Source organism: Pseudopipra pipra, chromosome 8 (assembly GCF_036250125.1).
Source record: "Pseudopipra pipra isolate bDixPip1 chromosome 8, bDixPip1.hap1, whole genome shotgun sequence".
NCBI lineage: Eukaryota > Metazoa > Chordata > Aves > Passeriformes > Pipridae > Pseudopipra > Pseudopipra pipra.
Window position 1 is genome coordinate 16,629,093 of NC_087556.1, and position 27,436 is coordinate 16,656,528.

At 42.2% G+C, this 27,436-nt stretch overlaps 1 protein-coding gene across 50 annotated transcripts in view; it reads left to right on the forward strand.

The window, feature by feature from the left end:
• SORBS1 (sorbin and SH3 domain containing 1) overlaps window positions 1-27,436 on the forward strand; it is a 167,222-nt gene that overhangs the window by 129,426 nt on the left and 10,360 nt on the right. For 25 of the 50 annotated variants that reach the window (XM_064663717.1, XM_064663718.1, XM_064663720.1 and 22 more), the window contains 15 exons: window positions 1,106-1,220; window positions 4,382-4,465; window positions 7,395-7,460; window positions 8,023-8,124; window positions 9,464-9,513; window positions 12,394-12,569; window positions 14,154-15,668; window positions 16,399-16,484; window positions 18,042-18,209; window positions 19,648-19,694; window positions 21,216-21,330; window positions 21,438-21,563; window positions 22,607-22,801; window positions 24,682-25,410; window positions 26,732-26,848. In XM_064663717.1, coding sequence (XP_064519787.1) covers window positions 1,106-1,220; window positions 4,382-4,465; window positions 7,395-7,460; window positions 8,023-8,124; window positions 9,464-9,513; window positions 12,394-12,569; window positions 14,154-15,668; window positions 16,399-16,484; window positions 18,042-18,209; window positions 19,648-19,694; window positions 21,216-21,330; window positions 21,438-21,563; window positions 22,607-22,801; window positions 24,682-25,410; window positions 26,732-26,848 — 3,691 coding nt within the window. Of the gene's footprint in view, window positions 1-1,105; window positions 1,221-4,381; window positions 4,466-7,394; window positions 7,461-8,022; window positions 8,125-9,463; window positions 9,514-12,393; window positions 12,570-14,153; window positions 15,669-16,395; window positions 16,485-18,041; window positions 18,210-19,647; window positions 19,695-21,215; window positions 21,331-21,437; window positions 21,564-22,606; window positions 22,802-24,681; window positions 25,411-26,731; window positions 26,849-27,436 lie in introns of all 50 variants that reach the window. The other 25 variants (XM_064663736.1, XM_064663741.1, XM_064663738.1 and 22 more) reach the window with 16 other exon arrangements.

Sequence of the window (27,436 nt, forward strand, 5' to 3'; positions counted from 1 at the left end):
CCTATTATCTAGTAGCAAATGAGTATTTCAGTAGGGGGAATTTTTTCTGGGGTTGGAATCTTAAGCAATCAAGTTATTCTGGATAGCAAAAATCAACCTTGTTGAAATTAGTACAGTGTTTGTAAGCCAGTCATTTTGGCTGTCATCTTGCCTTACTTTAGAAAGAAAAAAAATTAAATTGGTTGTCTCTGTCTCTCATCAGCCAGTGGAGAGAGTTTGGGCTCTGAAACTCAGTGGTTTGTTCCTATCCTAACCAGATCAGTAGGGTAAGGGAGAGGAAATGTGGAGCAGTGGTTTTGGTTAGATGCCTCCCTTTTGTTTGGTGAATGATAGGTAAGATGAATCCACATACACATTGCCCATCAAAGAGAACATGTCAGGAGCAAAATCAAAATTAGTTTACCATCTTAAATGGCCTGATTTCTGGGGTTTTGTGGGGGCATTTGTTTTTCTGCTTGAGGTGTTTGAGTATATTAATTTTCAGAACAGCTGGACATTGTAGGATATGGACCCTGAATGCTTTGTAACTATTGTTGTCTGAACTATGCCAGTGTAGACACTGCACAAAATTTTAGTGGTTTGGGTAGTCAGTGGACTGTTCCTAGTCATCTTTAGATATGCCAGTCTGAGAGAATTCATTCATGTCTCTAGAAGAGACTTCCTCTTGGACTCCAGAGTGCTCCCAGAATCCAGAGCAGTGGTAGTCAGGTAGTCAGTAATGTGGCTAAAATGAAGAAGTTTATCAAAAGAGATTTAATCTGAGTTCTGCTCTGTTCATATTTTTGAGCTTAGTTGAAGCCCATCATTAAGCTATTTCTGATGAGGAAAGATTTGGAAATCTGAAAGTTTATTGAAAGTACTTGGAATAACCCCCCTCTGCTCCAGTGGTTTCAGCAGCTGAGCTGTATCAAACTCTGCTTGCTATAGATAAAAAAATATATGTCCGGAGCCCTATCTGAACTGTTCCTCTTGCAACAGACTCCTTTTCAAGATTAAAAATGTACCCTGATTAAACCATAATTAATGGAGAAAAGTGTCTGTCAAAATGAAGTGTTTGTCTCCATAGAAACCACAGAATTTTGGATTAATTGATCTTTTTTCTCAGGACGGACTGGGAACCTCCAGACAAGAAGGTGGACACCAGAAAATATCGTGCAGAACCCAGGAGCATTTATGACTATCAGCCAGGAAAGTCCTCCGTTCTGAACAATGAAAAGATGGTAATGTTTGATTTATCCTAGTTTGTGGCTTTACCCTGCAGTTATGAAATACTCTCCAAATGCTTGTCTGGTTCTATTCGGATGGGATTCCTTGTGCTTACATTGCAGTGCTCGTGTGATAGATTTTGAAAACTGTTCTGCATAACTTCCTAACATTTTTGTTCTCTATAGAGCGAAATCCAGGGGGATTGAGAGGTTTCTTTCCTTTTGGACGTGTTGTTTTCCGTGTTAAGTATGGATCACTAACCCTAGTTTTTAATCCGTGTTTGACACTGTGACCTGTTCAGCAGCTGTTTTGCCAGCTGTACTTTTTCTAGGGCACAGCATTAGTTGATGCAGGAAGGTTGAAGGCATTATGCAACAAAGCGGGCAGGTTCAGTTTCTTTGTTCCTCTGATGCTTTAAACACTGATCTAGTTTTTAGAATGCCTGTAATGTGCCTCAGTGGATGCCTCTGAGGTGCATTAGGACATGGCCATCTCCCCTGGGGTGCTTTCTTCATCAGTTGGATCTCACCACTTCTGTGGCAGGGGTGGCAGGATTGAAAGGGAGCTAGCTCCCCAACTATGCCAGAAGGTAACCTAGAGTATTAAGCAAGCTGTTACCAGTTTGAGTATGAAATTAGTAAGCAATGCTGTGAATTGTGACAGCTAGGGGACATAAAAAAGTCTCTTCCTGAAGCCTTGGCTGAGAACACTTGACAAAGAACAGGGCAGAGAGGTAATGCTAACCTCATTAGTCAATCCTGTGTAAATCACCACAGATCATTTAAGATGTCCATCAGTGGTGCAAGTGTGACACTGTAAGTGCTGGAAAATACTGAATGATGTTAGTCGTGTATAGCAAGTTTTGTACATAAAGATATAGTTCTATATAGACATTAATTTGAAGGATTCAATTAGAAGTGCTAATTGCATGTGAGATTCAAAATGTAAACTGGACTTTGTGCCTTAACAGCTCAGGCACTGATCTATGCATGAAGTAGGTAAAGGAATGCTTCTGGAAAACCTGCCAAGGATTTTACATAAGAATGAATAGCAATTTAAATCAATAGAAATGTAAGAATCAAATCTAATCTGGGACCTGACGTTTCTCCTTAGTATTTTGGTGGGTTTTCTTTTTTCCTTCCAAGTGCAATCGAGGTCCATCACTTTTTGAAGATCCTGCAACCAACTTCTTTTCACACCTGTGTCCCTTCATTGACTTCAACAAAGTTGCTCCTTATGGGAGCATGATCCTAGTGCCTATTCAAAGGGGCGGTGGATGACTCCCTCTTGATACTATTGGGCATTGCCTCAGCCCATTAGAGAAGTGCCAGTGAGGAGTGGTTTGAACATGGTATGACAACTCCATTCCTGCAGTCCATCCTGGAACAAGATTTCTGCTGACTTAAGCGGCAATTTTGTCTCACGGTAAACAGACAAGATTAAAACTTGTGGCAAAAGGCCGGCTTCATCTGTGTACTTAAGCATTTGCAAAAGGTCTGTCATCACCAGTGGCACTGTTTACATGTTCAGACTTCATCAGACACTTAATTGAACTCTGGAGTCAGAGTCTATAAGCCACAAGCAGGACCATCATCAGCATAATTGAGAAAAGTTGTACGTACAGAGCTCGTCAAAACCAAGATGAATGTGATAGCTGTGTTACTTCCAATGTTTTTTTATGAGCTTTAATTTAAAGAAGGTCTTCACAGTCTCCATCAGTCTCATTAAATATAACAGTAGTGGTTAGTGACTAGATCTTTCAAGAAGGGTGCAGGAGATTTGTGGATATCTCCTAGTAATCTCCTAGCTGTGATTATCAGAATCCCAACCCAAAAACTATTTCAGATCAACGAAGAGCCTCCTGTTGACATCAGTGCACTTTGTTTTAATGTAAAGGCAGTTATATAAGAAGATGAGTGCTTTTAGTTGGAGTGCAGTAAATAAAAAAATGGAGGCATTGATTCTATTCTGCCTTTAAGAAATAGCCAAATGATTCTCCAGGCCATCAGGCATCAAACATGATGTAACTATTTATCTTACAGATTGAAGCATTGCCTCTCATTCAGCATCAATCCTGAGCTCTTGTCCCAGAGCCTTTTTTGTGATGCTAATGGCTGTGTCAGAGTCTGGGATGTCTAAGTCCAGCACTGTTGTCAGCTGCCTCAGTAACACCATCACAGAACAATTTCCATGGGACACATGGTGCCTCTGTGTGGCTCATTGCTTACTGTGATGGAGTACTTGGGATCACACTAGCAAATCAGACATAATGTGTTTATATTTTTAATGCACCGAGATCCATTATGTCTAAGACTAATGTACTAAGATGTACTGAAATGCAAGAATTAGCTAGATATCTTTTGGGGAGTGGCATTTCATAAGCCTCAGCAGTGGACTTTTATTCTCTTACCTTACTAGTAGTGTTTTTGAACAGCTAAAACTATTTCAACTTTTTTTGTTTCATTAAAACAGATGGTATGAACAAAAGGGAATTTCCTTTTCAGCTGTACTGTTTTCTGTCTTGTCTGGTTTTCCTTCACTGTAATTTTGTCTGATACTTTAACATTTATTTGTGAGGAAACATGTAATATTGTCGCTCTATCCATCCCTTCAGAGATCTTTCAGGATGCGCTCTCTCTGACTTGTGTCTCATTTGATTTAGAAAACCACCTTCCACTCTGTTTGCAGTGTATAGAACAGGGTTTCTCACATATTCATGTGCTGTTAAAGATGCAGTATCTGATTCAGGTCTCACTAAATCTCTCTTTTTTTAATCAAACAACAATTTAAAAAAAAATTAAAGTACATGCAGCTTTGGACTTGATGAAAGTGTCTTGACAGTAGGACTCCTTGACTCCCAGCTCTTCCATTGAGTCTTCCTGTGACTCTGGGCAAGCTGCATAATCTCTCTCTATGTGGGTCTCCTGATCTGTAAAATGCAATTCATTCATATTCATGTTGCTCACAATGATGCTATTAGGCTTAACTGATGTTTGCAAAGAAATTCATGGCCTTTATGAGAGAGGTGCTATAGAAATGCCAAATTATAAGGCTAAATATCTACATTTCAGAATGGAAACCATAGGATCTGCATCTCTAACAGTCCCTTTCTGTGTATTCTTTGCATAATGTTATCCTTCTCTCTCTTCCATTCCCCTATCACCAACTCCTTTAGACTCGGGATATAAGCCCAGAAGAGATAGATTTAAAGAATGAACCTTGGTATAAATTCTTTTCGGAATTGGAGTTTGGGAAACCGGTAAGTTTGATAGTTGCAATGACCAATGAAGTCAACCTGACTTTTTTTTTTTTTTTAATGATTGTCACATCTCTTTGCTAGGCCCTAAACCCGAAGCAGCTGTCTTACTCATATAAAGATGTGATTGTACGTAACATCATCCTGGTACTAATGTAAAGCAGCTGTTCTGTGGCCACTTTTAGGATTTTGAGGCCATTTGCAAACATTTCCCACCTTCCAGCACCATGTATCAACAAGGCAATGTTTTCTCACACACCATAGTTCAAACTGCATTTTTGTTGTTAATGTTAGAAATAATATCCTATTCTCATTATTCAAAGCCTCTGTTCTCCCTCTGCCTAACAAGATCTAGGATAGCTGAGAGGTAGCTTTAAGTCAAGGAGAATCATTTATTCCTATCCCTGGCTTGCAAACTGTAAGTCAGTAATTTCCAACTATCCATAAACAGATCACAACACTTTTTTTTCCTGATCATTTCCCTATGCATGTAGCTGCCCATTGCCTAAATAGAGGGCATCAGCTTGTGTTGAATAGCCCTTGCCATTCCCTGAAACCAAAGGAGTCTGAGAACAGTGTGCTTTCTTTTCAAATGGACCTGTGTTGCTCTGTGTGGAGAGAGGGGGGAAAAAAAAAGCTTTGATTTCCCCTCTGGAAAAGGATGAACCAAAGCTTAATTATTGAGTGGAACAAAGGACATTTTGATGGAGGGAACACATCAGTGGTCATGGCTACTGCAAAAAATACGACTTTAAAGCATTTTATGGCCTGGTTCTTACTGATTAAACATTATTAAGTTCATTACTAAATACTGTTTAGTAAGCTACTCTTACTGCACCAGGGGGTCAATATCAGCCTCTCACATGTATTGGAGCATAGTGGTTGGTTGTTGCTTCTCCTTCCTCCTTGAGGTCAGTTGTCAAATTCCCATACACTCTGTTTTTGAGTGCTGCTGAGATTTCCCTGCATGTACAACAAAACAGAAATATGTTTTAAGGTTCAGTACTGTCTTCAGAGGCAACTGCACATGAACACCAGAGAGCAGGTTTTCTTTAAATCTAGTCTTTGTTCTGACAGAAGTGTCAAAGTTCCTCTGCACAGAATGTAGCTGCCTGGAGTTGAGTGCTCACTCCAGTCATGTCATAGAAATACAGTGTAATTTTTACTGAGAAGCAAACATATACAGTGGTTGGGTAGTACATTCTTTCACAGAAAACTATATTTTATAGCTATGGACCTTCCATCCTAAGCTAAAGAAGGAGCTGCAGCAATGCTGGAGATGAGACCCCCTAATTTTTAGGTGGTAGAAGTCAGATAAATCTCACCTCACTGAGGCTTTTAAGTGTTGTCAGTATAAGGATTTAACCCTTTACAACTTGTCATGGTTTAAGATTTCCACAGTGAGAAGAAACCCACTTATCTTTGCTCATGTAATTAATAGCTATATGCTTTTGCAATGAGTGGAGGTTTGTCATCTCTATGGTCCTTTGACTTAGCATGAGTTAATTGAAAATGTGTCAAAGAAAGGAGAGCATTTGTGCCCTTGGTCCTTTCTAGGTGTGGGGGTATACCTGTTCCTTAGAAGTATGAATTTGTACTTTCAGTCAAGCAGCCTTGGCCTTATTTCCGAAGAGGGCATCTCAGGGTACACCAGCAATCCGTCTTGTGTTCAGCAGAGCATCTGTTCTAGTGACAGGTTCTCTGCCTTGCTCAAGGCACTGTTGTTAAGTGCTGCTTTCTTACAACTTGCCTTGAAACGATATCCCATGTCAACTTGCTCCAGCTCCACAGCCGTGCAGCCATGCTCCCCAAGAACTATGCCAGCTCCTGAATGTCGTACTCTGTAAATAGTGTTTCGACATCAGGCACTTGAATTCAGGATCCCATCTCAGACTTTTATAGCTAGCAAAGGCCTCTCTGAGCTTCATTATCACAGCCAAAAGAGCATGCTTTTTGTAGCTTTGCTCACTCCAGTCATGGGAGGGCCAGATTTTTGTGACCAGCTAGTGGCTAAGCCTCTCAGCTGAGAGTTTCAACTGATATTCACTAGTATCTGGGCTTTTCAAAGATTTTTCACAAAATAAGAACAAAGTCTCTTTGAGCATATCAGTGAGAGGTGCATATCTGGTGAAATGAGGATGCTATCTTGGCATTATTTGGATAGGAGTGTCAAGACAAAGGTCTTTCACTTTGAATAATCCTACCTGTTATTTGCATGGGCATTCAAATAGGAAAATCCTATTTTGAAATTGGCACCTTCACCTGTAGGATGAATTTTAAATAACTAGTTCCCAAACTTTCATGTGTGCCACTCTCTCCACCAAAAATCACCACAAACAAACCCCCAAACCAGTGAAATACAAAATAACAAATCTGCATTCTCATTGCCCCACAATGCCACCACTGGAAAATCAGCCATTTGTTCACATGGTATGTATTCATAGTCTGACACAGGTGGGAAAGATTTTCCCTTTTCTTTATCAAAGGCCCTTGTATTATCCTTTCATTTTGAAAGAAGAATGAGCAAAACAAATGCTTTTTATGACTATGTGTTTTTTTCCCTATTTTGTTTTGGTTTTATGTTAAGAATGCTTTAACAAACAGCTGTGGGCTCCCTTGGAGAGTCCAAAAATCTGTAGAGCACCCTGCAAAAATAAAAATTTCCTCCCATACTACTGAAAACAGCCCCTCCCAGACTGCATGTATGTTCCCTTTTGCCCCCCATGATTTCTTGATATTTGTGCTATAGCAGATTTATCCGTCTTTCTCTCTCTCTTTCTCTGTTGTGATTTGTTGGTTTTTTATAATTTCTTTTCAGTGTTGATGCAAATCCCCTATTGTATTCCCCCTCTGTTCTAATCCAGTTTCCATATTCTCTGTGATGTCTTTCCTTATCTTCATTTCCTCATTTCCTTCCTCTGCTTTCCATCAGCCTCCAAAAAAGATTTGGGATTATACTCCTGGAGATTGCTCTATCCTTACTAGAGAGGATAGAAAGGTAATTGTGTCTCATGCACTACAGCATCCAGCGTGTATGTATGTGTGTATGTGGTTTTTTGTTTGGGTTTTTTTTTTTGTAACATTGCTTGGGTTTTGTGTGCTTGTGAGTGATTTTTTTTAATTGGGCTTGAGCTCATTAGCCTAACAATTAAGTAGCTAGTAAATTGATTTAATAAACAATTCTTAAATCATAATCAGCTGTAATTTAGAGTGGTGGTTTTGCTATCTTGACTTGCAATGATAATTATACTAACAGCATAATGCATATTGTTACAGTATCTTTTTTTTTCTTACAGGTGGGTTTTATAACTTTATGGTTTGTAGAAATAGATTCTAGCAGGCCTGTGCATCTCTTGATTTGAATGTTAAGTGCTTAAAACTATTTCCTCTGTAATGATTGAAACATGATTAATTGCTAGTGAATTTCTGTGTATTGTTCATACCACCTTCATCTTTTTTTCAATTAAAAAGGCTCGCTTTTTTTTTCAAAATTAACATTCCTTTGGTTTCCCCTAACCCTAAGCATTATTTTCCCATTCTTCTTCTCCTTCTTTAACCAGACTGATCTAGAAAAAGACCTCTACCTCTACCAGACTGAGTTAGAGGCAGATTTAGAAAAAATGGAGAAGCTTTATAAAGCGCCACATAAAAAGCCACAGAAGGTATTTCCTATTCTTTTCATGCTGCCAATCCCTGTTTCCAAACTCTCTGCTCTAATCTATTCACTGCTGGATGATTATTAAATGAGGTTGGGATAAATAATGGCTCTGACCGTTCTGACTGCATGGCTTGCTGTGTCGCTGTCAGAAATAATAGAACATGATGCTGAGAATCCGGCTTGAAATCCATTTCAGATACAGTGATTTCCTCTCTCCCCCATTTGCTTTCAGCTGCCCCCCACCCCCATCTCAGTCCCCCTTTTGGGTTTAGAGTTCAGTGTCTGCAAAAAAAACCCTCTCTATTTTTCACATGAATAGGCAGCAGCAATCAGCTTAAAATTCTTGGTTGGCGTGTCACGTCATCATCTCGTGCCTTTCAAGCGTGTTGCCATCTACCCTCCCTTCATACAAGCTCTGCTCTGTGCTAGGAGCTCACGCCTACCCAAGATTTTGGATATTCCCAAGAGATTTTACACAATTTTCCTTACACTGCACCTTGTCGTGGCCTTCTAGGGCAGGTCAGCTGCAGCTGCTGCTTCGAGGGTCTGCAGGACTCGACCCATGAAATGATAGATTAATTGGTAACACGCCATTTTTTCTATTTTTTTCTGTTGTTGATTTTTTTTTTTGAAGCTGCGGCATTTCACCAGGACTTGAAAAAGCTGCTTTATCAAACCCAAGATTTGCTTTTTCTTCTTACGTGGGAATCCTCACATATATGAGGGGACACCAGATAGAGCATTTCTGCTAAAATTGTCTTCAATTTTTAAATAATGTGCCTAGGAAGTGTTAGATGGATTTAAAGCAAGCGGATAAGAACTGGCTTTTGCTATTGAACCTGTGCAGCTGGCATTGCTTCTCTTAAGTAAGGAAACTGAACTGAAATGTTGCTTTTCTTATTAGAGCTTTGATATTTTTTTGAACGCTGAGGAATGTACTGTGCTGCAGAAATGTAATATACCTTTAAAGCAAAGGCGGGCAGTGACCGGCCGGGGGAAAAGCTTGGGGAAATAATTATGAGCATGTGTCTCCTGGTCATGGCCCAGCTGGTTATCTCTTCTTGCTTTTGGCTTTATTCACAATGACTCATTTGCAGACAAAAGAATAGGCACTGCGAAAAGGCATCGGCTGTGCTAAAAACCTGTCACTGCCCTGAAGGAACTCAGAAATCCTTGCTTTTCTGCAAAGACACTGGCAGCTTAAACTGCATTTTAGACTTAAACCCCAGTGTCTCCTATAGGCTAATATTCAAGCAATAGATGGAAAATTACTTAAGCAAGCCTTTTTTTTTCTTCTCACGTATAAGTGCGTATCAATGACTCCTTTGTTTGGACTTTTGCAGAATACGGCAGGTGTTACTCCTCTGGAAACTTCCACAGACCATTCTTCCTAGTAAGTTTTTCAGTTGCTTTTTGATGTCTCTTTTGTGGTCTGAGGTCATGTAGGACAGGGGTTTGTGAACTGGAAATGGGTTGGCTTTATATTTTGGGGATGGATATAGGCAAATGCATGTACCTTAAGAATTATACGTGTGCTTTAGATGAGACCAGGTACAATATCTGCTCTTTGATCTTGAATGAATTTTGAAGCGATTACATGAGAGATTGGATTGTCTAGACAAGATTTGCTGATTGTGCCAGGCAGTGGCTTAAAAAAAAACCCAAGAGACTTTTAACTTCATCTTGATGAAGTTTGCAAATTGACTGTATCTTCATGCAAGTAACATTATTGCATGGAATAAACAAAAATTGTTTGTTACACGTGTATGATAGATTGGCGCCTGCTAGGTATTCCCTGTTATGTGCACCAGATCAAAAGGATGCTGTTGATGGAAGGCAATAATTTTCCAGTCTACAGAAAGGGAACAGTGGTAGGAGTAACAGTATTTCTCAAAGATCTAACGTGGCACTGATTTTTCAGAGGAATATATAATAAGCAGTATATTCTGTCTAAATGAGTTGGTTTTTCTTAAAAGAGGAACACATGACAAAAAAAAGCAGAGAAAGATGCTGAGCTGTGCTGAGTTACTTGAGTCGTACTGAGTTATTTGAGCCATGGAGCCAACTCCTACTGTGAGCCTGCTGCTCCTTGTAATTGGACTGAATACTTAATATTGTCCATAGGCACAGTGATCCCCTCTACGAGGATGGTTTGTTAAAAAAGGCAAATTCTTCTCCAGATACCCATTAATACCATGTGTGTTCATAGCCCCTCTGGGGGCCTTAGAGGTCTCCTGTGCTTCTTTCAACTCAATTCCCTTCTGTTTGGGTTCATTCTGCTGGGAAACACACACTGCTGCATCTTGTCGATTGCTCCTATGACTCTTTGTTTTGGCAGGAAGAGAGCAATAAAATAAATGGACAAATCAGAGATTAGCATAAATAGCTTATTTTTTGCCCATGACTGATAAGGTTTCTGCCCATGGCAGCACTGTCTCTGCCACCCAAAACATTCAGGAGTGCCAATGTCTGATCCAGTGGAGAGGAAGCAACCTGAGTATGCTGGGAATGGGACACAATAGTGAGGCCCAGTGGAGTTGCACACTCTTTCCTGTCCTGCTTTTAGAGAGCAGGGAGAAAAGATCACTGGAGTTTATTGTATTATTTTTGGAGTGTTGCATTTCTCTCCATTCACCCAATCCTGATCTTGCAGACTGCTTTGGCCCTACTACAGTACTGCTTGCTGGCCTTATTAATAAGGAAGCAGCTGGTAAAGGGATTCTTTGAAATGCCTCCTCTCTCTCCCACAGGTGTATGCTGAAAGAGGATTGTTTTAACCCTTTGTTTTTTAACAACTAGGCTAACAACTTACCTCATGGCAGTCATTATTCCCTGCAGCATCTGGCAGGACTTCCTCAGGTACCTGACAAAGAGAAGCACTGGGATAACCCTTATAGGAAACAACAGCTTTGTAGCAGTGGGCCTGTTTGAGCATTGTTTAGGTTGAAAAAGTGACAGTATTCCCTTCCCCTTTTGTGGTGCTTTTCATGAGCTTTTACTCCAGAAAGTAATTTGACTGCATATGACCTGGTTTTCCTTGTCTGGAAACTAAAATCATCTTTGTGATCCAGACATTGTGTAATTTCACCTCCATAGCCAGTCCTCTGATGTGTTTGAAAGCTTTCTCTTTGCCCCAGAAGTACAATGTCTGTCCAAAATAAACAGATGCATGTACAAATTTATCCACAACAAGCAGGCATAACCACAAGCATTTCCACATTCACATTTGAATCACTCTTGGATATCAGGATGTCAAATATTTCTATTAATTGGCAAATCTGTATATTTTTTTTCAAACTTTCCAGCAGTCATGCTTTGGCCCCAGAATAGCTTTGTGTGAGACTCAATCTTATTCAAGTTGAGCACAAGAGCTGGTATCAGATGAGCTTAGCTTTTAGGAAAACATAGTCTGCCTGATTGCTCAGTAAGTTTTTACACCTGAAAAGTCATTTATACCATGGCATTATTGGTTAATCTTTTAGAGAGAAAACAGTGAAATCTAGAAATCAGATGTGTGAGCGTACTTGTGTCGGTGCATGACTAGAAAAGGGGTTTGAAATAAATTTCCAGTCTTTAAAAGCCTCTTAAATTAAAATTGTACTCATTTTAACAGCATTCTGTTTATATATCTGCATGGTAGACCTAGAGTCCAGGGGTTTTTATTCCCTGTAGCAGAAGCCTGAGACAAAGCTGAGCAGAACTCTGCACATCTGGGAATTTCTTTGGCAATTAAAACAGTAGTGTCTATAGCCTTGTACTATTGCTTCTCTGCATGGTTCCTCACTAATGGGCTTCAGAAGTTGCTCTGGGAGTCTTGAACTGTAGTGTTGACTGGGAGGCTGAACTGGCTGAGGTGAACTGGTTGAGCTGTACTTTATAAGCAAGAGACAGACATGGCTAGTGTTTAAGGAGAGGGAACTGGGAGCTAGAAGGTATTTGTGCTACTTCCAGCTAACCAATGAATTTCTTCGTGTCTGCAAAGAAACCATGCATCTGCTCTGACTGTTGCCTCATCTGTAAAATAGAGGAGTGCCTTCCTGTCACTGGTTTTCAGGTGGAGCCTGGACCTGCTCCACCTCAACTCAGGTGGAGAATGCTTCGTAGTGCCAAACCTAGAACATCACAATGTATTCATAACCTCTTCATTCAGCACCAGTTCTTCATATACAATCTATTCTGGGTTCAAAAGTGTGTTTTTCCCTTACTTTTACATAAAGCTCTCAGCAAACAGAACTGACCCCCTGGTGTCCCTCCCCTTTTTTGTGTATTCCAGCTCCACCTATTCACCCAACTACAATGCAGTGAAGAGGGAGTCGGAGCAAGCTCTGGGAGACCCTGCTACCTTGGAGAATGAAAGGCAGATTTATAAGAGTGTACTGGAAGGTGGAGATATCCCATTCCAGGGACTGAGTGGTCTCAAGCGACCTTCAAGCTCTGCTTCCACAAAAGGTAGGTGGTCAGGGCACTAATGTCTTCTGCATTCTGCACAGTGTCAAAAGCCAGGTGATATGGGGCAAACTGCTGCAAGGTTTAGAGTCCTATTCAAGCCAGTTGAGATTTTTGCTGTCCTTCCTCCTTGCCATCCTCTGTGTTCCCACCCTTTTTTCTCTCAGACCACGCTGGCCAATATTTTTCATGATGCCTTTAACCGATCCAGGTTCCTCTTCCCAAGAGAGACCAGCTCCCTCCATCCAGCACCTCAGCCACACCCCAAACCCTCATGTTCTTCCTCGAGGTAGCTTAGGCTGGCCTTGTAATCCATTTGCTCCCACTGCCTTGCCATGCTAGAGCCCTTCCTTGCCTTTTCTGTTCTTCCCGCTGAAGTATCTCAGCAGGCCACCCCAGTCTGCTGGCCTGGCTACCCTGGTGTAGCTGGTGCCATGTGCTCCACAGCCTCCTGCCTGCCAGGGGTGTACAGAGAATGCATGGGTCACTGAACCAGCAATTGCTGGCTGAACCAGCCAGCTCTGGGACTGTGAGGCCAGAAGAGATCTATCTCCTCCCCTTTCCTCCCCCCATCACAGACTCTCTAGAAGAGTAAGACAAGGAAGAGCCTGACTCCCATCAGGGAGTTGTACTGGGGAATGTGTCTCTGAGCCAACTTCAACCTAAAAATGGCTTGAGATGGGGAGAGGACTGGAGAAGGAATGTGTTGGGTTTCTGAACTGCTCTCCCTAAAAATAGTACATCACACCAAAAAGGTCTCTCTGTCTCCATCTTCCAGCTGTTTTTCAGCATTTTGTCAGGCCCGTAGGGCAGGAAGTCAAACTGGATCTGAACAAAAAAAATCTGTTCAGTTATTTTTCCCCAAACTGCAATTGAACCTGAATCATTATTTTGACATTTGAATTCGAACTCAAATTGGAAACAGACCTAAAAGCTGCAGTCTAAGCTGAAACCAGGCTGCATCCTTCTTAAAAAAAAAAAAATGTCCTGATCTGACTCCTTGAATTTTAAAGCAAACATGGTCAGCCACATTGTCTGAAGGACACTCAGCTTATTCCTAGTATGGGGAATCTCTAAGCAGGCATCTCTTGGGCAAGGTCAGCAGATGTGGTGTGCTTGTGCTGGCACAGTCAGCCACTGATTGTTTTCTCCCTCCCAAGGAATAAACTGTTTGGCAAGCACTGTGGTGAGACCATAGTAGGTGTTATTATAGGCTTGGTATAAAGCCATTTTTGTGATGTTAGTGCCTCTGCATTCTTGCTGACACCCTGATCCTGCCCAGAGTTCAGTTCCCTTTTCCATGGTGCCACAGCTTCCTTGGAAGCTTAGCACTTTTTAGGAGGGTACCTTCAAAGTGCTCCAGATCTGCTTTTGGCCAAGCCTCTCATTTTAGAGACATTAGCAGCACTTCACCCACTCCTGTAAGCGCAGCTTGTTTTGCAGTTTCTTCCTGCTTTTCTTTGTTTTGGAATTTTGTTTCTTTAAAGTGCATTTTATGACATCCAAGCATGTTCTTTCTCCTTTCTCAATAGCTTTCTAGCACTTAAGCTAACAGGTTGTATTTATTTTATTCTGCATGCTTACCAGTGGATCGTAAAGGTGGGAATGCTCATATGACTGCACCCTCTTCAGTTAATAGCCGAACCTTTAACGCTAGTCATACCGGTATGTTAGGTCACGCATGTAAACATAAGAAGCCCTTATCAGCTGCAAAAGCCTGCATTACTGAAATCCTCCCTTCTAAATTCAAACCCAAACTAGCAGCTCCAGCTGCTCTTGTGCAGGACAAGACGGGTATCTTGCTGTCTCACGAGAAAGCTCAAAGCTGCGAAAACCTTCGTAGCTCCGTTGCCTTGTTTGATAATAAAAAGGCTTTCATGGTAGATATAGGGGAAAGCATAGAAAACATCTTTATGAAGTCAAAGCAAGAGTATGCCATCAAATCTGGCAGTACCATGAGCCTGCAGGAGTATGGCACCAACTCTAGGAAAGGCTGCCTGTTCCCTGCCTCCAGAAAAAGTGGGATGGAGTTTACAACGCTCTATAAAGACATGCACCAGATCAACCGTTCCAGGATCCATTTGGACACAGTCTCCTCCTGCAGCGTGAAGGATATTGCATCTCAGTTTGAGAATGAAGCAAAGGACAAGATGGAGCACAGCCTTAGTCGAGAGGATTCAGAGCAGATCCCCAAAGACACTGTTTCCTCCCGTATCAGTGCCTTCGAGCAGCTGATCCAGAGATCCCGATCAATGCCCTCACTTGACTTTTCCGCTGGACAAAACAAATCCACCACTTCTCTTCAGTCTAAAATTTGTCTGAGTGCTGCATATTCTGCAGAGATTCTTCTGGATTTGTCAAAAGCACACCAAGAAGAGAAGGATGCTGCCTGCTTGGCCGACAAATCCTCCCGCTCCTGCAGCAATGTGGAGGACACGGCTTCGGATGTCAGTGACGCCATCCCTATGGACACACTTTCAGCTTGCACGGATGAGATAGATCTTCTCTCAAATGCCTCCAATGACAGTGGCAGCAGCAGCAGCAACCTCAATGGGCCTCAGAAGCATAAAATCAACAGATGCAAAGGCCCATGCCCAGCTTCCTACACCAGGTTCACTACCATCCGAAGGCACGAACAGCAGCAAGCCTCCAGGAACCCTGATTCCAAAGGGGAAGTCTATGGGGACAGGCACATGCTCCCCAGAAATGTCTACCTAATGAGCCCGCTCCCATTTCGATTGAAAAAGCCCTTCCAACACAAATCCTGCAGAACTCCACCCCCAGACTGCCTGGCAAGCCTGGCAGTGCCCAGCCCTGAGAACCCAGATGACCCCATACAGCTGCAGGGGAATGTAGGAAACAAGAGTCACCACTCCCAGCACCAACTGTTCTCCAGAAGCAGGCCTCTTGCCCCCAGGCGCCTGTCTTCCTTTGACATTGTGGAAAGGCTTGGCTACTTCCCCACCATGGGACCTAGCCGAGATAGCTTCATGGGCCGGGCTGACACTCCTGACTCCTTAAACAATGGGAACCCTGTTCCATATGCTCTCAGCCTGGACACAAACAACAACCCGCAAAGTGAACTTGGGACGTACCTAGGAGGTGGTTTTTGTGTTCTTTACCAGTTTCTCTTCATCTGTCTTCTTGCTTCCTTTCTCCTCCCCTTTTCTTCCACAACCCTTGCATTTTTACTCCTCACCTTTGCATCCCCTGACTCTTTTTTCTTTTTCCCCCTAGTGTGTCTATCGTCCTTTGCGTGTCTTGCTCAGCATTTTTGTTCAGGACTTGTTAACAGCTGCACTTCTGAGAAACGATTTCCGCTGCCTTTATAATCACATCAGGTTCAGTTTATCTCTCAAGCAGCTCTGGGGATGCAAGAATCTCAACATGAGATGTTTCTTATCCTGTATCATTTACACACATGGGAATTATAAAGCAAACCCAGATGATTTGCTTTAAAGGAGTAGTTTCTCAAGGTCTAGTTGTGTGTGCGTGTGTGTGTGTGTATTAAACTTTTCTCAACAGTAAAATGCCAAATCATTCTTTGATGGCAGTGAATCTTTTCTTTACAAAGTCCTTCTATGTCTTTACACTTTCCTGTACCGTTATTTTCTCCCTATTTTTGGATCTTTGTTCACATGTACAGCCCAAAAGGGAAAAAAATGAAAATGGATAAATTATTAACATCTGATTGGCAATTTGGTCAATGGCAATTGAGAATCCTTACTGTTATAATGGAAACAAATTGTTTAAAAATATCTATTTTTTTCCTTTCTGGTTATGCTAGATAAATCCATCTGTATTTTAACTTCCTTATGTTGTTTTGAAGTAGATTCAGAATCACCAAGGCATTTTGCACCAGTTGATTACATGGAAACTCCAGAAGAAATTATCCGCAGGCGGCATGATGACAAAGAGGTAATGCTCTCCTTTATGGCCTCATAACAGTTGTAGGAGCCCCACACAGAAGAAACATAGCATTCAGCCTTATGGAAGGACAGCTTGTACATCCATGACACTGTACTGGAAAATAGAGCACCAAGCAGGAACTAGAATGTTTTAATTTCAATACTATCTCTGCCACTGATTTGATGTATAATGTGTATAGTTCAGTTTAGCTTTTGTTTCAAATTAACCTGATAGTTCTTATCAGTTGCACAAAATTATATATAGGGGCCTTAAATAATAAAGGTTGGAGATGTATGTGAGATGTGGTCCAACACCCCAGTACTCTCAGATAAAGATGGTTATCTGTTGTTGTTCTTCATGCAAGCCACTTGAGTCGGTATTGATCAAACTGGTGAAAAACAGTATTTTTCCTGTGGGGGTCCTCAGGTTTTGAATAGCAAATGTGAGATATTTTAAGCTATCAGAAAGTGGGAAGTTTTTCTCCAGTGCAAAATGGAATTCTTTATGGTGTCTGAAGTTGTACCAGTCCTTTTTGAACTGTCTGAGCAACACTGGGACAAGCCAAAATAATGGAAAAGCCACATAGACTTTTCAGCACTGACTGTACTCAAGCTGAGTTAAAGAAGTTATAAAGTGATTGCTTTCCAGGAAGGTGGAATTAATTTCCCCTGCCTGGGGGAGGGGGAATAAAAAGTTTTATTTTTCATGTTAATTTTCTGAGTTCAGATAATGTTTATCTATGCTTTGAAATATGGTAAAACCCGCTCTTAATTCCTATGTGAAAAATGTATTTTTGCTGTCTTCTCCTATGAAATAGTTAGTAGTCCTCTGACTTCCATAATCCAGCATGAGAACTCGTATAAGACCAGAACTCTGCATTCAGTAAGGCCTGCTGGCTTTAAATGAGTTAGCAGAGAGCTGAACTCTTTAGCCTACAGTCAGCCCCAAAAGGTGGGAGAATCCCTCTGCCCAGGTACTCAAGAATGCACGTTTCCATTAGTGTGCTGGAGACTGAAGAAGTCCCAAATAATTCTTTGGGGTTTATTTACCTTATTTTACCAAGTGTGTTACACGAGCCGAAAGGAAGTGTGGGAGAACTTGAATGTGGTTACACACTCTCCCAAGCTCCTTGCAAGGCTCAGGGGAGTTCAGTGCCTCATAACTTACCAGTGGGGCTGATTCAGGTCTCTTGAAAGTCAATGAGAGAAACTCCTTGTTGGTTGAAGGGGGTTTGGATCAGCTCTCTGCATTATCAGCAATCTTCTTAGAAGCTCCCAGGAGCTGCCCAAAACTTAGAAAAACTCATTGACTTTCATCAGCTTTGGATCAGATCCTCTGTATGAGGTGGATTTCAGTTATGCCATAATGATGATGTACCTTCTGTGCTTGCAAAATGAAAGGGTATTGTTAGTAGATAGTAGATAGTTAGTAGAATCAATATTTGATATTGAACTGTAAAACCCCAGATATTTGCAGGGACCTCAGGAATTTTAGTCACATTTATGGCAGCTTTTGAATGCCTTTAACTAGATGATTTACTGCCCATTTTATGCAATTTTATGGCAGAAACTTTTAGAGGACCAGAGACGGCTTAAACGTGAGCAAGAAGAAGCTGATATTGCAGCTAGAAGGCACACAGGGGTTATTCCAACGCACCATCAGTTTATCACTAATGAGCGATTTGGGGACCTCCTAAATGTAGACGATACAGCAAAGAGGAAATCTGGGTCAGAGGTCTGTTTTAGTTACCTCAGTCTGCTGCTTGACCCAAAGCAATAATTGCCTCTCACAATGTTGTGCTTTAGGCCGACATTAGCTCTTCAGAGAATGTCGTTTGTTGTTTTTTTTCCACCTTCCCCTTTCCCATTCTGGCTTCATTTAGATCTGCTTTGACTCTTGTGCCTGGTAAATTAATTGATAGCTCTATACCAAGCTGCATATATTAAAGCATGCCTGCTGAGAATTGCTGGTGCACACCTGTGATGCATGCCTTTAAATATCAGCTACTTAGTGAATCAAAGGCATTCTACATCTTTTGCATCATATTGCTACATTGTCTTCTTGTCTGTGCCTTATGCTTAGAAACTTCATGTCTTGTTGATCCTGGCCATGTGACATAGGAGGTTTTTTTTTTAGAAATACATAGTTTTTTCTCTTGAAATATGCTTAATGTGCTTTAGAAACAATCGGAAAAAGTCTCAGCATATTTCACTGCATATGACCTGGTTGGACTTTCTGAAAGAGACAAAGGAAGAGGTAGATGGCTTTTCCAAGAGCCCAAGGCACTTCTCCTGGAGACTGGATGCTAGTCCAGGTGTCATGGCCAAATGCCTTTTCTGCCTCACGTGGACTGCTGCTGGACTCCTGGCATCAGCTCTGTTTCCCCAGAGGTGCCGCATTGCAGTGGTGGGTGGGGTGGTCACCATATGGCTGGAGTACACCTGTCTGCCCTTTATCTGATTTCAGATGCTCTGGAGCCTCATGAATGTGACTACTATTTATTTTATGCTCTGTTATCAAAATGACTTTAAAATTGTCTGAATATTTTGTGGCCATTAGAAGATTAGCCAAGTAAATCAAGCCTTAAAGCCTGCGCCTGCTGTCAGCATCATTTTTGTCTTTGTAGCCACTGAAGACTTTTTTTAGACATATGCTTAATTTATTTATATTTTCTCCTCACCTTTGTCTCTTTCCTACCAATTGACATGGAGTACATGGGTCATATTGCAGTATTCAACAGGGTCAGGTAATAATCAATAAGAGCCACATCAAATAATATCCTACTGTTTTTTCCCAGCTAGTAAATTTTTCTTTTCCATTTAAATGTCAAGAGAAATTTGGTCCTGGAGCCCCAGTAAATTTAGTTACTGGAGCAGCTTTCATTTTTCAGGATTAGTCACATTTAAAAGTTACTGCTGCTAAATCCATTTCCTGTAGAGCTCTTAATTACTGCTATACCAGAAGTTGGCACTTTGTGTCCTGGTGGGAGATGCCCATCCAGCATACTTGGACCATAATACCAGTTGCACGCAAGCTTGTAGCAGAATACCTGCATCCAAGTTTTTCCCCATGCTAATGTTAGCTATAGAAGAGTTTGGGTGCTTTTCCTCAGAAGAGGGTTGAAAACCTAGTTATTATTTTAACATGTTGATTTTTTTTTTTTGATCTCTAGATGAGACCTGCTAGAGCCAAGTTTGACTTTAAAGCACAAACGCTAAAGTGAGTACAGCTTGCTATGACTGCCTTGAGTGTTATTCCTCTGCTTTTTCCTCTAGGATGCAGCATTTATGAAGTGTCATGCAACTGGATTCATGTTTTTGAAGTGTCTTCCCAGCAGCATAAAGCAAAGGTGTCCATAGTAAGGCAGGGAAAAGTAATATGAATGTTGCAGATAGTAGCTTCTGAAGGACCTTAAGGAAAATGTCTTATTTCTCAGTGCATTTCTGTCCCACATGTTTTTTTAGGGCAAACCCACATTCTTCACTGGAACAAGTGAGTGCTCCTCTGAGGGTGGGTGGAGCCACAGGAGAGCAGCATTCACTTCACTGTGCCAAGCATAGCCCAAAGGCAGAAGAGACTAAAAAAGATGCCTAGCTTTAAGTGTGTAGGTGGGCCCTTGACTCAGGATTTCCCTGATTCAGGACCTGTAAGTCTGCAGAGTGGTCACTGCTCTCCTGGCATCTGTGGGTACATAGCGGGTGTTTGTGGTGTCATTGTTGTACCTCCAAGCCCTGTTATGGTCCTCTGGGTGAATTACACAGCACTACTTGTTCTTTTTGGGAAACACTGCTTTGAAGAGAAAGCCTGGAAGGCCTTTCCTTCTGCATAGGGCTGGAGAAACTCTCATTTTAATATTGCTAGGAGGGAAGAAAGAAGAACAGAATTCAGTGAAGGACCTGTTGTTTTTCTTCTCAGATGCTAATGTCCTGGGAATATTTTTGTTATATGTTCTGTAGATGATGATTTGTAAGGATTTACATAACATCTCCCCAGCACTTCTAGTAAAACTGAGGCAGATGTAAGGTGTAACTGTTGTGTCCCTTGAGCAGAACATACCAGGGTGCCAAACAAAAGTAAAGGAGAGCTTGTGAAAAACGTCTTAGGAAAGGCTGTGTTGTTTGTTTTCTTCTGGGGATCCAAGTAGTAGGTTTATGAGTGTAGTACAGGCTGCCCATAGTAGATGTTCTTCAGGCTGCAGACATTCCTAAATTTAGCACTGAAGACTGTAGATTAAAATTCCAATTGTTAGCCCAGTTGAGATCAGTGGTTGCGCAACCACAGGCTGGCCAGAAACGTAATCATTGCAGGATCAGCATTGGCATGTGAGGAGGTTAATCTAATCAACAGACTAGCTCACATTAAAATCATGTGTCACTGTGGAAGGCACTTGTGACATGACTGTTTCAAAACAATAATTGAGGGCTGTTCATCGTATCCAACATGGAAAGCAGCCAGTGTCATCTTTGGCTTAAGCTTGACCTCATTGCTGCTGTAGAGTGTGTGGTTAATAGGGCCCTCATAGGCCAGCTTTTTTTGACAGGATGCTCAAAGAGCAAGAGAGTCCCTGCACATCACAATGCAAACAGAGTAATTCTCAACATTTAGCTTTCACTTGGGGTGGAGCACGCTGTGTATCAACAGGCTGAAGCAGACCTTGGTACCTAGGGATTGCTGGACAGAAAAGGAACACGTCTGTTCTCCTCCAGTGAAGTTCTGATGGAGTGTTTGTGTTGTTAACAGGGAACTTCCTCTGCAAAAAGGAGATATTGTTTACATTTACAAGCAAATTGACCAGAACTGGTTCGAAGGTGAACACCATGGCAGAGTTGGCATCTTCCCACGATCATACATAGAGGTAGCTGCTTTCCTTGCAGGTGTTCTCTTTGTCCACTCCCTTTCTGCCACTGACCAGTTTATGGGCTTTTCGTATGAGACTTACCTGATTCTGTTTGTTCATTCTAGCTCCTTCCACCAGCTGAGAAAGCTCAGCCCAAAAAGCCATTACCATTGCAAGTATTGGAGTATGGAGATGCTATTGCTAAATTCAACTTCAATGGGGATACCCAAGTGGAAATGTCCTTCAGAAAGGTAGGACTTTTGTTGTACTGATGAATTGAATTCAGACATGATTATGTTTTTAATACTAGTAACTTGCAATGTCCAAATGAAAGTTCCAATAAGATGAACTCTGTATTCAGGAAGGATTCCTTCTCATCATCCATGTTTTTACTCTACAGTCATTATTTAGTGCATTGTAGGTATTGTTGCAAGTAGACTGAATCAAGACGAGCCAATTGCTTCCTTGGGGCTAACTGAGAAGATACTTTGAGCACAAGTGCTGAGAGCCTGGCTCTGCAAGGCAAGTTAGATACTTGGTGACATGCCTCTCCAGTCTGATAGTATTCAGTGGAGATGCACACAGTCCACGATAATGGTGATTTAGAAAAGAAGGAAATTGGATTCACCTTCCTTCATACTACAAACCCAAATCATTGAGCAAGCGAAGTTCTGTGGTATTGAAGTGACTGGCTAGACCTGACTGCAGAGTGAAGGGATGGGAAGGGATTGTGTAATGGCTGTTCAGAACAAAGTCAGCCATATTTAGATTAAGTAGCAGTATTTCTACATCTCAACCAGCCTTCTGTTTTGATGCTCATATTAGTTCTTGTCTGTCTGCTCTTTTAATTATACATGAAGCTGGGACTTGCATTTTAAATTAAGAATCTGGAAGTCACTTCATTTGTCAGCAAAACAGGAGAGAGCATAGAGAGACCTAGGTTAAACTGCAGACCTGTGCATACCTTCTGTACACCTCATACCCCTGAGAGGCTTGTGGTCAGCCTAAAACTGCTGGTTTCCATTTTTTAACTGGCTTTAGCAAGTAGGATCTTGAAAATGTGAGCATAACTTAGTCTGCAGACAGCCCAAGTCAACACCAGAAGATCTGCATTTTTTCCTTCTCTCAGCTGAAAAATGTCATTCCCACCCAGAGTTTAGGGTTAGGATCACATAACTGGAAATAGGGCAAGCTGACTATTATTAGGTCAGCTGCAGCAAGATTAAAAATGTCATCTGCTTTGGAATGATGAAATTTGTTAAAATCAGAACTACATTGCTATTCCTTCTCATAGGGTGAAAGGATCACATTGATTCGACGAGTGGATGAGAACTGGTATGAAGGAAGAATCTCTGGCACCAGTCGCCAAGGCATCTTCCCTGTCACTTATGTGGAAGTGCTCAAAAGGCCAGTGGTCAAGAATGCTGTTGACTATCCTGACCCGCCAATGTCCCTCTCCCCCAGCCGCAGCATCACAGCTTCACCACAGGTATTTGGACTAAGTGCAGCCAGTTTCAGCACCTTGCAGAACAGAGGGATTTTGCCATTGCTGTGCGAGAAGCAATAGCTGAAAAAAAACTGTAGCTAAGACTAGTATTTTGTGCCATAAAAGCCATGTGGTCCCTGCAGTATGCTGCAACTGCAGGAAAAGGTCATGTTTCATTACCAGAAGGGTTAATGAGTGGATCATTTGGGGACTTGGAGACCCAGCTTTTTACCTCTGATCTGTAGCTTCAATGCAGTCCAGGTTGAAAGTGCTGCAGTTCACAGCCATGGGATTAAATTTCACTGCCAGAGATGGAATGAATTGGTGATCCAGCCTCTCCTAAGTGTGCGTTTACACTTTACAGACCTTCACTGTGATAAGTGAATTTCATATTATGACTGTTAAAAGGGTGTCACAGACTGCTATGGTCATTATGTTGATCCCAGACAGCTTGAATTAAGCTGTATACTTGCCCCTATCTGTTCCAGCTTGTGACCAAGATTTTGAGAGACAGGGTCAGGAGAGGAGCCTGTATTGTTTGAAATGGGTGCTAAATGAACTCAGGTTTTGAGAGCAGGTCAGTCTGGCATTTGCCATGAATATTAGATTCACTATAAATCATACTGTAATTCAAAGCAGAAATCAAAATGGCAGCAGGTATGGGGATCCCAGAATGTTTACTGTGGAAAATTTATCAGGGAGGCACTGAGTCTCTAAATCCCTTTGTTTTGCTCCCATCCTGCAAATACTTAAGTTAGAAGGTCAGTATGCATACCTGGGTCATGGCCATGAGGTTCTGGTGCATCCCCCTCTCACCTGTGGGACTAAGGCAAGGTCATTCTGAGGTTAAGACTGTAAGGAATATAAGTGAAGAACTGGGACTGGGAGGAAAGGATATACAATACAAGATGGATGGGGAAAAAAATGCCATGACTCATGCCTGTTGTCTGTCTGGATCTTCCTGAAAAGGAGTGGCTTTAGTCTTAGCCACTGTATAAAGAGGAAAAACTTGTTGCTTGTTTGGAATTGCCTGTGAAAGTGGACCTCGGCTGAGCTTTTCTGTTTGAGCTTGGCAGCCTCTCCATAGCTGTGGCCTATCTGCCACAAGCTCTCTGCAAGCTTCTGATGGAAGGGATCATATCCACCTTTTTTTGGTTTGCTTTGCTATTCTTTCGATTCCTCCCCTAGTAAATCAATTCTCTCCCTGCTTTTTTGCCTGACTTGGCAGAGGACTGAGAACTACTCTGACCAGTGCTAATGTAGCTGTTCTCACTGATGTCACCGGTCAGGGCAAGACTTGTATATGTTCTGCCCTTATAAACATAGGATGTGTTTTAATCACCTAAAGAGCAAATAGCCACAGGTGGCTTTTGTGATCCCTTTCTCCTGCACAGCTTCCGCAATACAAGTTTCTTGAGGAGAAGGCATTGCTCATACTAGAGTTGGATGAAGTCAAAATTCACTGCAGCAGTGAATTCTGGCTGGGTCTGCAGTGTGAGTTATGGGCCCCCAGCTATTGCTGCCAGGCCAGACAAATGCTGCATTCTGCCATCATGGATGGTGGCTTCAGCTGCTCCCTGAGGAACTTAGGGCATATGGTATGAAGTCAGAGGTCTTCCACAAGATGTTTTGTGTCTGGGATCCCTGCAAAGTCTGGAGAGGGGTATTAGCAGCATAGATACAGACTGAACCCTGTGGTTGGGGTAGCTGTGAACAGCATGTTCTCCAACAGGATGCACCATAGAAAACTTACGCACGTGGTCACAGATCTGCTTCTCTCTACACTCGCTCTCTCTCCTTTTACTTGTGCTCAGTTTTGTATTTCCTTTATTATTTTTTTGTTCATTTCTTTCTTTTTCTCTCCTGCTTTTGTCTCTTTCAAGTCTCCCAGCTCTGAGCTGCTCCATACACCAACTCCTCCGCCTTTGCCTTTCGCGCGCCGCGCCCTATCTCCAGAGGTGCAGGCGGTCACCTCTGAGTGGATTGCTCTGACCGTGGGAGTGTCTCCCAGCACCACTCCTGCCATAACTCCTCCACTGCCTCCTCCGCCTGAAGCTTCCCTCTCTCACACTGACTATCTCTCGCCTTCTGCTGCAGCCAGCCCTTCCCCCACAGTCAGCCTCCACCATTCTCATCTCTCTGGCTCCTCGACTCCCAGGTCCATTAAATCCCCATTGCCCTCTTACTCATCTAGACCTCAGTCCTCTGCCCACAGTTTCTCTCAGGCCACTCCACAAAGCGAAGAAAAGTTTGTTGACTCCCCTCCTCCCAGCGTGACCTACTCTAGCTCCTCTCGCTGGGCAGTGGAGAGCCCCGAAAGCATCCTGGCAGAGCAGCGGGACACCACTGGCAGCCAAGCCTGGTTCCAAAAGACTAGAGAGGGCAGCAGCAACCCCGAGCAGAGTGCTCATGCTGTTCCCAAGATCTCTGTCGAGCGCTGCCTGAAACCATCCCAACTAGACATGCGTGCGAGCCCAGAAAAGAGACCTGTGGGTTCCTCTGAGGACAACCAGTTGTGTCAGGAGCTAATGGCTATTGTTCAGGGAGGTAAAACAGAGAAAAAAGATGTGAGGAAAGGTGATCTGGGAAAGTTTCAAAGCGGGGAAAAGAAGGTACTTCTCCTGCATGTGTGTGTGCTGCTCTGGACTGCTGATTTTTATTTAACTGACGTGTTGAGGTTTGTGCTGCTCTGCTGGCCAGGCAGAGCCAGTGGCTGCCACATGTCATTTTGATGATCCTAAGGCTGTCTTCCAGGGGTCACCAGTGGCATTCACTTGATAGCAGATCAAAAAGTTTTACAAGAGGGCTCAAGAGCAGTGTAGTGCAAATTACTTTAGAACGGATAATAACACAGGACTGACACAATCAGTCACATCTAATGAAGTGATTGTCCCAGACAGTGGCTGTTACCAAATGTGTCAGATCAAAGTATGACACAGGCCTCATGCCCGCATACCTCACTGTGTAGAATACAGACAATTCCTTGCTATTCAGAGATGTTTCCAGTGTGCAGTGGATCATCTTTGGTTATAGAATTTATTTGTTCCTTCTAAATCCAAGGGCTGAAAAGCCTTGTAAACATCAGCCTGGCTCCTAGAATCACAAAAGCTGTCCCCTTTTGGTCCTGCAGCCTATGATTTAGTGAACCTTAGTCTGGGATGTGCCTGACTAAGGGAGTCTTGATTGTTATCTCTGCATTGAGTGGAATTTATTACCTTTGCATTTCTAAAATAATGTGAAAGGCTGTAGCCACAATTCCCACAAATGGGAATTAGACCTAGTGATACTTTTGCCCAAGAGTTTTTAGTTATATAGCTGTATGTTACAATGAGAGGATACATGTGAAACTCTCCATAACTTCTACAACCTATCTTCTGCCCTCAGTCTTGGTATAGGAGATATCCTCTCCTTGCAGCTCTCGGTTGACTTGGGGTCCATTGTGGGCTACAGCCAGCCCAAGTACATTACAGCACCCCCATGAGTGGAACTTTGGAGAGCTCAAAATCATAGAATTATAAATACTGTCTTGGATGGACTGCGAAAGCCTCCATGACATACCCCATCTAGACAACACTAAATAATGAGAAACTAGGGTTTCCAAGATGACATGTTTCACACTGGGAAATCTTATGACAAATAATTTGATTTCTGCTTGAATCATAACCAGAAGTGTACGGAGAGCTGTGTAAAGACTGTACTGTTTACCATCTAGATATGTTTTAGTAGCATTTTTTACAGACATAACCTGCATGTTTAAAACAGAATGAGGTGGTCAGCTCAGACAAACCAACTGGAAGCTGCACTTGCCCTTGCATGGAGTAACTGTTGCTGTGTGTGCTTCAGATTTACTGGATAGTAGATGCTCTTATCACTAGCAGTGATTGTGATAAGAGAGTGTGTGCCAAGCTGACCAAATTTTCTTTTCTTCAAAAGACTGCAGACTCAAAAGTATTCTCTTCATCTGCTTCTCTTACTTCCTCTACTCTCTCTTCCTCTACTGTCACAACACAGCCACCTCCCAGACTTACACGCAGAGTCAATAAGCCACAGGTAATCATCTTTGCTGATTACTGTTCCATTAATTAGAGTTGTTTCCGTGCCATGCCATTGTTTTGTCATATGCTTATTTAGCTGTTCGTGAGATAATTTTCCTCTAATTTAGAATTTTTATTTAAAAAAAAAAAAAAAAAATTACTTCCAGACTGTGCAGAAGAGCAGATATGGACAAAATCTTCAGCTGGTGCAAATCCACATAGCTCAAGTCCAGGTTTCTGTCCATTTGTACCAGCTGAGGATCTGCTTTTCTGTTCCTCCAAAAGATTAACTCGGGGCTTACTTAGTTCTGACCTTGAGTTCCTACATCTTGGTTGCTTTATAAAGTAGTGCTGGTGGCCTCCTTAGCAGGAAAGACATAGCATGAGATATTTTGGTTCAAGTATTGTTTAACCACCTGAGATCAGGATTCAGGATTTGAGCATCTCAGAGCTGGGGATAAGGCATACACAACTTGGTATCCACAATGTTAAGGGTCTGTTCTGGTCTTCCCAGGTAGGATTCAGAGGTTCTGAGCTCTATTGCTGAGAGCTACAAATGTTTTTAAAGAGGGATGCAGTAGGGTCTGTGCAGCATAGCTCAGCT